The sequence below is a fragment of the Phaenicophaeus curvirostris genome, chromosome 2 (genome assembly GCF_032191515.1).
Source record: "Phaenicophaeus curvirostris isolate KB17595 chromosome 2, BPBGC_Pcur_1.0, whole genome shotgun sequence".
Classification (NCBI taxonomy): domain Eukaryota; kingdom Metazoa; phylum Chordata; class Aves; order Cuculiformes; family Cuculidae; genus Phaenicophaeus; species Phaenicophaeus curvirostris.
The window spans coordinates 94,926,573-94,939,633 of record NC_091393.1 but is presented as its reverse complement, the minus strand read 5'-3'; the positions used below and the strand labels follow the sequence as shown (position 1 = coordinate 94,939,633).

At 42.4% G+C, this 13,061-nt stretch overlaps 1 protein-coding gene across 1 annotated transcript in view; it reads right to left on the bottom strand.

Moving 5' to 3' along the window:
• Positions 1 to 6,753: 6,753 nt before the first annotated feature.
• Positions 6,754 to 13,061, bottom strand: part of AFTPH (aftiphilin) — a 46,125-nt gene continuing 39,817 nt past the window's right edge. Inside the window, 1 exon segment of the mRNA XM_069850084.1 lies at positions 6,754 to 7,975. Coding sequence (XP_069706185.1) covers positions 7,831 to 7,975 — 145 coding nt within the window. The 3' untranslated portion in view covers positions 6,754 to 7,830.

Here is a 13,061-nt window from a genome sequence, read left to right as displayed (position 1 = left end):
GGAATGGTTGGACTCGATGATCCGGTGGGTCTCTTCCAACCTGGTTATTCTATGATTCTATGATCTGGCAAAACTTGTTGCCTTGTCTTCTGTAAACTCCTTGGACTCCTTGTCTTCTGCAAACCCCATAAAGGAGTATGAAAATGAGCAGTCCAGCTACTCGAGGAGTGACTGCACAAAGCTGCCAGCCTTTGCGTGTTCTTTCCAGGCAGTCTCCTTGCACACTTCTTTCACCCAGCTGGAAAAGATCTGAAAAAATTAGCTCCAACCACAGCAAAAATTAGAATTCAGTCAATAACACAGCTCTGCAGATCTGAGTGACCGCCCACAGGATACTGGGAATGGACACTAGACAGAGCCAGTTCTGCCACGACCACACACACATCTTCTGCACATCCTGCTCTACATCAACCTGCTCCACTGACCATATAGCTGTCCACTAACTTGGGAAAGCATACTGGGATGAAGTTGTGTTGCAGGGACCGCCCCCCTTTTCCTTGTGTCACTGCAGCTAAGACTTATTGCTATCCCAAACAATGGAATCATCATAGGATGGTTTGGGTCGGAAAGGACCTTAAAGATCATCCAGTTCCACCCCCCTGCCATGGGCAGGGACACCTCCCACCAGCTCAGGCTGCCCAAGGCCCCATCCTACCTGGCCTTGAACACTTCCAGGGATGGGGCAGCCACAGCTTCTCTGGGCAACTTGTGCCAGTGCCTCACCATCCTCATACTGAAGAATTTCTTCCTAATGTCTAATCTAAATCTTCCCTCTTCCAATTTAAAGCCATTCACCCTTGTCCTATCTGTCACTCCGTGCCCTTGTAAGGAGTCCCTCCCCAGCTCTCTTGTAGGTCCTCTTCAGGTACTGGAAGGCCACTAAAAGGTCTCCCTGGAACCTGCTCTTCTCCAGGCTGAACAACCCCAACTCTCAATAGGGCAGATACTGACTAGCATGTTCTTTTGGATATTTATATGAGCAGCCTGCAGTTAACAATTAGAAATAACACTGGGACTAGCACTGGAGAAGCTATTTTTTCTGTTTCTTTCACTACTGGAGTTGGACTCTGCTATGGATGAATTCTCCCAAGAGGCACGAAGTGCTGTATCAGCACCACCAAAACTGGTTGGGGTGGGCTTGTTCCCTGCAAGATACAATTCCAAAAGGCTTTCCCCTCAGCAGAGCCAGCTCTGACACAGTGCGGCTCATTAGGATCATAGAATCACCAGGTTGGAAAAGACCCACCGGATCATCGAGTCCAACCATTCCTATCAAATACTAAATCATGTCCCTCAGCACCTCATCCACCTGTACTTTAAACACCTCCAGGGAAGGTGACTCAACCACTTCCCTAGGCAGCCTGTGCCAGTGCCCAATGACCCTTTCTGTGAAATTTTTTTCCTTTTAGGTAGTTGTAGAGAGCAACAAGGTCTCTCCTCAGCCTCCTCTTCTCCAGGCTAAACAACCCCAGCTCTCTCAGCCGTTCCTCATCAGGCCTGTTCTCCAGCCTCCTCACCAGCTTCGTCACTCTTCTCTGGACTCGCTCCAGAGCCTCAACATCCTTCTTGTGGATGAAGGTGAACACCACTGTGGTCTTGAGGGTTTGTGTCCCTTTGCTTCTCCTCCCCCATTTAATAACTTCACTGCTTTTAATATAGGGGGCAAAGCTCACACAATGACAATCCCTGTAAGAAACCTTCTTGTATTCTGAGGGGGTTGGCTTGCTTAGACTGGGCATCAACCATGCAAACACGTGCAGCATAGGATGCATGCACAGGTACTAACAACCCCCAGTGAACCAGCCCTAACAAGTAAGGATCAGTCACAACAGCCCAATTGCCAGCATTAGTGGAGGAGCAGCAGGTCAGCAGCAAACGCCACCTTCGTCACACAAACAGGGAGGACACAGGCAGAAGCCCATCAGAGCAACATAAGGCACTTGGCCTGAGAGGGTCAGCTTCATTTTGATGCCCCAGTTCATTTTATTGCACACATGCATGTGTGGGTACATACTCTAAACACACAAAACTATGCTGAATAGTTCATTAAGCACATGGAGAACCACGACAGAAGGAACATTAAGTCTGCTTAGGCAAGCATTCAAAAATATAATACCTTAATTTTGAATTAACCTTAACCTTTGAATACCATACCTTAACCTTTGAATTAGCCTTTAGTCCCATGATTTTGTTTTCCACAGGACCGGCAGTATCTTTTAGTTCAGTGAGAACTGCAGTTTTCCCCTTCACACTCTACAAGTAGTCTCAAACCTTATTTAAGGCAAACAACCCAATTCCTGTATGGACTACAGTCTTAGGAATACATAGACATATGCCCTGATGCTAGTCCTGACAAAATCAGTGGATCTGCAGAGGAATATTCCAAGCCCCTAAAACAGGAACACACTGTTGTTCTTCAGTAACCCTGTGGTGAATCCAGACATAAGACAGTGAGCATTCCCCTGTGTGTTTGAGCTGTGAGCAACACCTGTATCAGCCAAGTCCTTCTCAGGTAACACTGACAAACTATGAAGAGGAGCATAGCCTTTCAAACAGAGTTCATCTTTGCAAGCCTGCTTTAACGTAGGGATAAAAACATATATTACAGGTTCAAGAACAGGGTGCCAAGATGAAAACGGGAACTCCAGCAACTTCAGGTGCTTAGCACATGCACTTGCCCCCTGGGGTCGCAGAGCCCAGATTGTGTATCAAATAAACAAAGCTCCTAATTGCTTAAGCTGCATCCTGAAGAAATCACCATTTCTGCACATCCCAAATAGGCAACTCATGCTGGGCACTGAATGACAGAAATGCACAAGTGACCTCCTGCAAAAAAGCTGACATGGCCAGCTGCTTCAAGCTAGGAGAGCATCACACTCCACCACGCCTTCGCTGTGGTTTCCACATAAGGCCATCCTTTCTCTTCAGCTATCCGAAGCAGAGCCCTGCAGAGAGGAGTTGTACTGCACTGTGCTGATTCAGAGAATAAATCTGCGCAGGCCATCAGGCAAGGATCGGGTGGAGACAGGATGATATGTAAGTAACAACTGTCACATTACAGATGCATGACAGGACTGAAGCTGCAGTTCCAAATCACAGCAGCAGAGCTTAGCTTTTGAGGATGTGATTTTATACCTACAGTCTTCATTCATGGTGTACCTCCATATTTAAAAATAATTTTGTAAAAGGTCTTTCAACATCTGGACTTGTAGCAATGCTAAAACAGGCACCAGCAGCTGCATTTAAACTCCTTAGGCATGCAGTCCAGTTCTCCACCAAAAACAATTGATAGCAATAGCGGGATGCTGCAATGCACACGACTTAGATTCACTGATGGGTTTGACACATTTTCTCTGCGGTACAATAGCAGAGACACTTGGGTCCCTGAGGCTCTGTTCCAGATTTTGGAGAAAAGCAGCCAGTGGGCACAGCGTGTGCACCTGTAATCCATCCCAGGCTTTCTCTCTTCTCCAAATGCCCCTGCTCCTTATTCTTTATGTTCGTATCTCACTTTCTCCACCACTTGCTCTTCCTATAGCTATCCCAGCTGCCTATACTGAGTCCTACTTCACCTCCTTATTTCCCCTGCTCAGAGCTTCTCACAGAGTCATTTGGAAAAGACCTTTAAGATCATCAAGACCAACCGTAAACGTAACAGTGCCAGGTTCAGCTTTAAGATACATCCCTAAGCACCACATCTACACTTCCTATAACACCTCCAGGGATGGCAACTCAACCACTTCCCTGGGCAAGGGTTGCCAGTGCTTGGCAACCCTTTCTGTGAAGTAATATTTCCTAATATCTAGTCTAAACTTCCCCTTCTCCTGAGCTCTTGCTTTACATTTTCTTCCAGCACCTTCTCACCTCTTTTTCTAGCCCTCTGAATCTGCATGTTTCTCCTCACCTCCTTTCACATTCCAGGTTCAGTTACGGGAGCAGACCAGGCTCCTTGCTGCCTTTAGAGGCTGTGCTCTTCAGCACAGAGGCCAGATTGGGTAAAAATCTCTGCTCTGTAGCAGACACTCCTAGCAGGTACTATTCAATTATTAGATGCTATATGCTTTTATAAATTACATTCAAGTGTATTTCGCAACTATCCTGTATTTTCAGGCTGCTCTGAAATGTAAAGAGATAATTATGCAGAGGTGCAGAACTGGCACTAAAGCATATTGTACCTTGATGGAAGCGGTTGAGCCAAAGCTGATCCACCTCACACGCACTGAGCTAAGTCTGCCTCTCCCTCAAATACACACTCAGCCCCAGTGCAGCCGTCCTGCAGTCCAACACCAAAGCTTTCCATGTGCCAACCTCAGTACCAGGTAAAATACTGTATAACCATCCAATGTGATGAAGGGTTAACTACAGCACACACTAATTGTGTTTGAGGGCATCTACGTACATTATTCGTAAGTTTTATTTCTGGCATCTCAAAATGAGTCTGTGAAGCTAGTGATATTCTGAGAAGGTCTTAACATTTCAAGTGCTGTGGGAAGTGCAGCACTGCTAACACCTGCAGCAGGTGGTAATGCTCCTGACAAGTCAGTGCTGAACCGCTGCGCGTCAGAGTGCAGCCTTTTGGATAACACAAGCTGAGTCCAGCTCTTCTCAGCAGTCATTCAGGGGCCTGCAGCTCGCTTCACAGTGGGAGTTCTGGACTTTGCTTCGTGGCCGTGTTCCAACTCAGGCAATTGCATCTGAACCAAGTGTTCTCTGCTGCTTGTTGGATGAGCACATAAGCACCGCACTATTAAATGACACTACTTCTTGAGTGAATGTGTTGCTGTGCATTGTCATCAGACATGTCAATGCGTAACACGTATGTGTAGAAAGTATCAATTACCATCCTGCCCATAAATCTGCTGGCAAGATTACACTAGATATGGCACAGCCTGTCAATGGGAACAGCATGGAAAGACAATCCTGGATCTGCTAGGCAAAATTTTCTGCCTAAGAACAGAGCTGCCTGTACAATGCAGGAGGAGAGGTAGAAGAACCTGTCTGTCCATCTCACAATCAACAAGGAGGGGGCTTAACCTAGCAGACTAGCTATGCTAGTAATGCTACATTTTAATGCAAGCAGCATGTCCTTCTAAAAGCTGAATTTAGATGGAAGATTTATGTCTTTCAGCACTGTGAAGAGTTTGTGGGACGCAGTTTTTTGATTATTTTGGGCAGAAAGAATATAAAAGCCCCATAAGCACACTCTAGGTAGTACTGCGTTTCACAAAGTTTTGGATTGATACATCAGTCACAATAGAAATCTCCTTTTCACACTGCCATTTCTTCCCCCTCCCCCATCTACAACAGGCCACCAGTACGGCACTTGGAGACTGGAAGACAAACGGGCAGCTGCCTCTAGAGGCAATTGTGAGGAGACTAAAGATCAACTTGCAGCTGGCACTTCCACCCCCACCTCTCCTTAATACTTCAGTCCACTCGCAGCCAGACAAGGATCATGAGTCAGCTCCTAAACATATTCTCCTTGAAACAATAGCTATAGCTCTCTGCTGCAGCTATACCATGACTCTGGCTCCAAGGGACACGCCACGGCTATGTGAACAAAAGGACCAATTCTAACCTATAGCAGCCTAACACCAGGACTGAATGATACAATAAGCATGCACTAAAGCACACTATGCCCAACCTGTGAGATTAGTAAAGCTAATTTTGACATGAGACAGGCATGAAGTCAGTGCTGTAATGAAAAGCTGCAGAAGCAGCAAATAGAAGTGGGTTTGGGGATACATGGTAAACCAGAAGCTTTTGCACAAACCTTTTCAGCTACAATTGGGTGCAGTTTTGTACTATAGCATTGTATGCTGCTCTCCAATTAGCACTGCAAAGAGGCCAGTTCAGCCTTTACAAATTAGCTTTACCCCAACCACCGGAGCAGCTCCCTCAATTCTGAGTGGCCAGCACTCACTGAAACTCCTGCAATTACAAAGGTGGAGCCCCAGCATTCATCTCGTGAGGATATTTCAAGAGGACTCCACTGATGGAAAAAAGCTTCCTTTTCCAGGACATTTCAGCTTACCAGCTACTGATACCAAATGAAAACTCTAACTTTTCTGACTCAGGTGCTGTCAGATGATATGATAAAGAATTCAAAGATGAGGTAAGAGAATGTATTGGAGATTTCTCAGAACTAGATATTAAATGAACAACTGGTGGTGATTACCAACCATTTAAAGAGCTGTGCACAGAGTATAGGTTGAGACATGGAGTGCCTGAGCATCCTCAAGAAATATCAGCACCCAAAGCATGCCTTACGTGCAGTCCACTGGTATCCTCTGAAGAGATGTTGCTAAAAGAGCTACAGTGCAAGCTAACATGTTAGGAAACTTAAGCGAATGCTATGTTTACATTTTTATTTCTAGTTAAGAAACATGAAAAGCAGTTGTCCTTTATCACCTCACCAGAATTCATGTTTCTTACAGCTGAGTATTGTCAATTACTAAAGTGAGTCTCTAACCCAAAATACCAACACATCTCAAGCCACATGGCCCTATAAGCCAGAAAGCAAGATGGAAACAGAAATAAAAGACTATACTGCAACCCATTCAAAGAGACAGGACAATGAAAGAGAAGCCTGCTCTCCTCCTGCAGGACCCAAGAGGTGCATTTTGTGGGACTGCACAACACAAAGCTGAAAGTTCTACTGTTAATGCAGTGCATCCATTTTACAATCAACAGAAATGTGAATCATGTATACATTACATTCTGTATAAAAAGACAGCAGACTCTATACATAAGTATCTTTTAAATTATTTTATTTTGTGTAAGCTAAAAGAAAATTTACACACTTAAATCTCAAAAGACCTTAGGCATGCACATTGACCTTTTTAGAGGTTCTTCTACATAGCTCTCTTTTTTCCATAGGAATTTCCCCAGACATTTACAACCCATAGTTTTTTACTGTATATACAGCCTAAAACCATAGCAATCTATGATTATGTCATTTTACACTGTGCAAAATCAAACAGGAATAGTGGTACAACAGAACATAAAAATTCAACAGGTAAATTTCATTGTAAGACATTCATATAGTTTTGGTCCTTCTTTTCCAAATCAAACTGATTAAAAGCAGACAACCTTCTAATGATCAAAAAAAAATCAAGTGTTTAGATAGTGATCCATAACTGGAACATGAAGTTACTGACAGCATACCTTTCAAAAGGCTATATAGAGACACAGCCATACTACTGAAGTTTAAGAACATAAAAATTGATCAGCCAACCAATCAAACAGAGGGATGGGATGGAGGAGAAGAAAAGGAAAAAACACATCTTAAGCTTGTTAAAACACAAAAGAAATTACTGGGTTTTAAAGAAACAACAGTAACTGAAAACCCACGAGGGGACAACGTAACCTTTTGCTTTTTCCCCCCAGTAATGTGTACTTTAATATATGCAGGAAAGAAAAAGATGCTCGATGCAATCTGAAAAACCTTTAAGGGGGACTTCACAGATTGTGAAGACTGACGTTTTCATTATGTGTTTCTAGGAATTTATTTTTTTTAAACTTTTTGAAGTTTTTTAAGAAGGACACCACCAGTGTATTTCACAAAGACATAAATGTATACACCCCAGCACAACAAAAAGAATAGATCTTCAAAAAGATTTACCCCCAATTATTTACATTTTTCTCTAATATAAATTTAGGACTCCAGTATGTAAATAAATATACATTACTATGTATACCTTTCTAGTGCTGCTTACCAACAAATCATCTGAACTTGATTTTTTTTTTAATTAAAGCAAGATTGCTTTTTATGACCCACAGAGGGAAATAAAAAAAAAAATCAATAGAAAACGTCCAATTCACATCACTTTAGTCTACCTTTTCTTGGCAGCTTGTTGAAGGTGTTAATGTGGCTGGGAACATCAACACCTTGGCATGCATGAAAGTTAAGTCAGGAAGGCTAGAAATCACCTTGGCAGCCTCTTCACTAAGATGTTCTTCCTTTTTAGGCTTCCTGTTGAGAAAAGAACAAAGTTCATTAATGCAGTACCCAATATCCCTCAGATCACTGAAAGAACAACTGATTGAAGTAATATTCTGGCAGTTTGTCTCCCATTGACAGGCACTTCTGTAAGTTACTCGAAGGTATGTTATAATACCTACCTGCCTACGAACACAATATTAACATAGAAAGTCAGCAGAATGTTCTTGAATATTGTTGCAGTAAAGAAAAAAAATCCTATTCAGATGCTAATTTTTACATATTTTTTCAGTTTTTGACAGGTTTCAGCATGCCACTCTGTGACTACTGACTTGAAGAAACAACCATAACCACATTCTAGGGACAGAACAATAGGAGCATTAGTTCTAAACTACTTAAACCCAGTATAATCTTTCTAAATAAAATGGAAAATCAAGAAAGGACATTAAGAAGTTCCTAACTTACTACTTTTAAAATAAAAAGAAGGTACTTATGTCACGTTTCCACCATGACTGTACTCAGATTATATACCATACTGCTCTATGTTGTGATCCACAAACTCTTTTTGTTCCACAGGCAGCAGCAGCAGCAAAAGTTGGCTCACAACTTGTAGCTACTTGCTTTGAAGAGCAGTAGTATGTGTAGCCATAACGATACATACAGCAGTTTGGGAATCACTAGTGTTTGCTTTGCCTTTTGCATTATTTACAAGAATTACTGAGCACAAATGAATAAAGAGGTCTGAATCCCAGGTCGCTTAATTCTTACTATTATGCAAGAAACTCCCATTTCCTAAGCAAAATGAAGACTAGCTCCAACTGCAACAGAAGACACCTCACAGCCCACCCTAACACACAAACAAACACACTTTACTGACGCCTGGCTTATCTTGAAGAACACTGCCTATTCCTAGAAAGGCCTGAGTATTCCATTAAACAATATTCCAGTTCCAAAATGTCACCTGCTGCACCCTGTAACAACATTAGAAATTCCAGCTAATAAGCTACCCCATTTTGGGGGCAAATAGCAGAGTCAAAAGTCTTGAACCAAATAAACTGCCTTTCCCTAGAATACCCCAGAAATTCCCTTTCAATACTTTGGTCTTAGCCCTAAACTTTAAATTGAGCCCAACTGAGAGGGCAATCACCACTTCGATCACAAAACAGCATGTGCTTATATCTTCTTTTGTCAGCACCCATCAGGTTTGTTTCCTGAACTGATCAGGTGTCAGAGAAAAGCAAGGGGCTATATGTTTGCTTCAACAGCAGTCACAGAATTTAGCTAGGAGGAGAAGAAAAAAGAGCTGAATTCAAACTCATCCTCGATCATTGTGTTGACACTGAACTATCACATTTGTTTGCTACTTGAAATCTCCACTTGATGAAAGATCACTAGATGAGGCACGCTAGATACTAAATCTGACTTTCCTTCACTAGAATAGCAATATTTTCTTTTCTCTACTGCAGTGGAATTTCATGAGCCACTGACTAGGCAGATTACCAAATTCTGGAGGATAAACAAAGCTGTGTGCTGGATTTATTGAAGGAAGAAGCAGAGAGCCAATACGTGCCTCCTTCTCTAACAACTCCACAGTCAGCTCTGTTTGCGCTGGAAGGACTATCTCTGAGCTGCTGAAATGTGGCTGTCACCCACCACTATGTTATCAGTATCTGGTGCCACTATTAGTAATCACTTACCACAAGCCTCTTAAAGGTACAACTCCTGGTGATCAAGGACTTACAGCTAACAAAGGAGAGTTTGACAGAGGAAGCAAAAGGAAGAGGGCTGAGTCAGAGATCTGCATTAAAAGGAGTTCCTGTAATTGTTAATCAGGCACTGAGATGGAGCTAACACACTCCTAGCTATTTATATGCCTCTTCCTCCTCCGCTCAGCTGTGGTGCGCTAAGAAACAGCACTGCTGTGTCCCAGAGGCAGGGCTGCATTTTACTTGGTGGTCACACGCAGGACCTTAATCATAGGACAATGTTACTGCTCTGGCTGTACTAGCTGGTCTCTGCAACACCACCTGAGAACATGCACACCAGTGAGCACAGTCAGATGTGAATCACGCCCAACTACTGAATGCTGCCCTCCTGGCTGGAGGCCCTTTGCAATAATTTATCTACTTAACGTGCTCTGTAAAAGGAATCTATAAAGAAGGACAAGCTAATACTCTAACATAGCAAACATTACTTAAATATGGCCACCTTACAGCTAGAGATATAACCACTTGATAATGAGGCTCTGAACCTCTTTTTCCATCATCTCAGTGCAGAAAGCGATGAAATGCCCCAAAGTCTCCATTCTTCAATGGAGAGCGGCAGGTTCCTGTGGAAGACAGCAAAACTGGACAGTGCAAGTACCTTTTCTGGGTAACCGTCAACACCTTTGGTAGGAAAACATCACCAGGGCAACCCTAAAGAATTACTCAGTAGCTCTTAAATTTAAAAGACAAAGTAGCATCATCACTGCAGGCAGTTTGTATTCTTAAAACTTATCAAACTGCCCACCAACTGCTATGTCTTTTGATAAAGGCAAGAGAAATAACCACGTCAGGTACATTAATTTCAGTCACCACTTCTGCTTAAGACATTCCTGTTGTCAAGAGCTCCTTTTCCTAAGCTCTGGTCTGCAGAGGGGGGCATCACGCAGCTTCTCCTGCTCATGCACTCTTAACTTCTAGCTACCAAGGCTTACAGAAAGGACACCCAAGTGAGCGGATTGTCTCAGCAGTAGCTGTATTACTTCTGCCTGCTTTGGAACCAGGACTTTGGGTTACTAAACCATGGAATAACCCAATCTTGGCTCAAAACAAGGTCTCTGCCTCATTCCAGTTTTAAAACTACCCTCTACAGAACACTTTGCCCTCATCCATCTCTTCTTTTACGCTAGGCTAGATTTCCTCCCAAGACAGAGGGCAGTCTTACTCAAGCAATTATGTCAGCCCCTCTATCTGTTGGCATGAAGTTTCCTTTTCAAAGGCACATTAACACTAAGCTGCAAGAAATTAGCCAGACTGACAGGCAGGAAAGTTGTTGGAATAAAATTTAGCAAGAAATAGGGAATGCTTTGTTGATGTGTCACTCACACCTCACTGTTCTGTTTTGCATTCCAATCCCTTCCTGTAGTGTTCAAGTCTTTGAGGACTTCAGTCATCTCTCATGTCTGCAAAGCGTTTCGTGGATAGCACCAGCAAGGCCAGACTCTAACAGCAACAACAAATTGTTTAGAGAAATGCTCTTAAAAAAATAATTAATAAATTGCTCTGTAATTAAAACATAGCCTGCTCCATCCAACACTGCCCTCAAGGAGTATTTCCAGTTTAAATGAGGGCTTCAGCCATTTGTTGGAAAGGTATCAGTGCTCTGCTTCTCTTCAAGAAGACAGCAGATAAACTCTTGATCTCTACTAATGTTATGGAACCATGCAAGGCTGCAGAGTCTCTGTGGGATGCTGTACTGGATCCCTGACTTCAACACTTACTGCTGCTGCCATGGTTTCATGCCCAAGCTGAGGGGGAAGTTTTCCCTCCTCTTCCAACACTTTCCTTCTGAGAAACTGACTTTCCAGCTTCAAGAAATGGGTTTGCAAGAAAGAGATGGAGCTATTTCAGACAAAAATGACTTGTTGGCTTCCTACAGCCAATGGTAGGAAAAATAGTATTTTCACTCTAAACTTTACCCTAAAGATCCTGACTTCGGACAAAGATCCTGAGTATGGACACAGGATAGCCTTAGCACAACTGAAGTTGCCATCAAAGTGATGTTAAGTCACTGGCCACATCTCCCTCATATCAGTTATGAATGGCTAACAGCCCATATTTCCAGGCTGGCGCATGAATGACATCCTTGTTGAGCTGGCTGTACCCATCCATTTCTGTTTTAAAGTCTCCAGTTCATTAAAAGAGAATAAGACTAAAAAATTTTCAGAAGAAAGACAATTTTATTACAAAAAGCTAAGATACTGCAAGATACTTGGCATACTGCTGAAATAAGACTCTCTGAAAGTTACTAGCTTGAAAAACAGACTGCTTTTCTTTTGCAGAGCATGAAATAAAAAAAGTACACACTTGAAATATTTAAAATTTAGAGCTGATAAAACCATACAAAATTTATTGAAGTCTGATGTCCCCAGCCTTTCTCTACAGCCTGATACATTGCTACAGTACAGATCTAGAACCTCTTCCTATCAGTAAACAACAGAGGAAGAAATCTGGTGTCTGGATAAAGCTTTAACAGCACAAGTAAGAGCTTTGAAGCATGCTGTGGAAAACCCCAAACCCCTCATATAAAAAAACCCCCAAAATACAGAACAAAGGTCAATGTTCATTTAAGCAAAGCAGACTTCCCTGTTCTTTTGTAAAGAAAAAGTAAGCTAAGACAAGCAGGCAGGTGAAAATCTGAGTGTAGCTAAAAAGTAATAAAGATATATTTAGAGTCTATATGTGCTGCTGTGAATTTGTGTACTTTTAAATTAGACTTAGAATACACTAGAAAAATATTTTGTTTTCTAATTAGTGAAAGTCGAACTTCCCCACTAGTGTATCTTTAGAGAGAGCATATGCACTCCTTGAACAGAAAAATAGGCAATCCAAAAGCCAAGACACAAATCAGCATTGAAGTGTGGAGTTCCCCCTGCTGGCTCTCCCTTGAAATGTCATGGCTTGATCTTTTTTTATTCATGTTCACTTGGAGCATTTTCACTGCAGGAAAAGGAGCAAGACCGTTTTCTCAATGAAAGAACATGTTTTTGAGGAGCTATTGAAAATGACAGTTTGCCATTTTAAGAAAGCCAGCTATCCTCTACCGTTAAAAATCACTACATTCACCACAACTCTTCAACAGTGCCTCCTCTGTGAGCGCTATGCTGCATGGAAACACATCTAGTTTTAGTGTACTGAATGAACCCTAAAGCTCACTTAAAAGTAAGGCTATGTTGCTATCGATAAGTTGCAAAGCAAGTACTATTTGTTGCATATTGAGGCATGCATTTCCTCAACAATAGAAACATTTTACTTGGTGAGAATCACTCAGCGATTCTTTTAATGGGCACAGACATTAATTAAGTGTTAAGGCAGTCCAGGGTCCTACTGCTAAGACATACACTCAGGAAACAAAC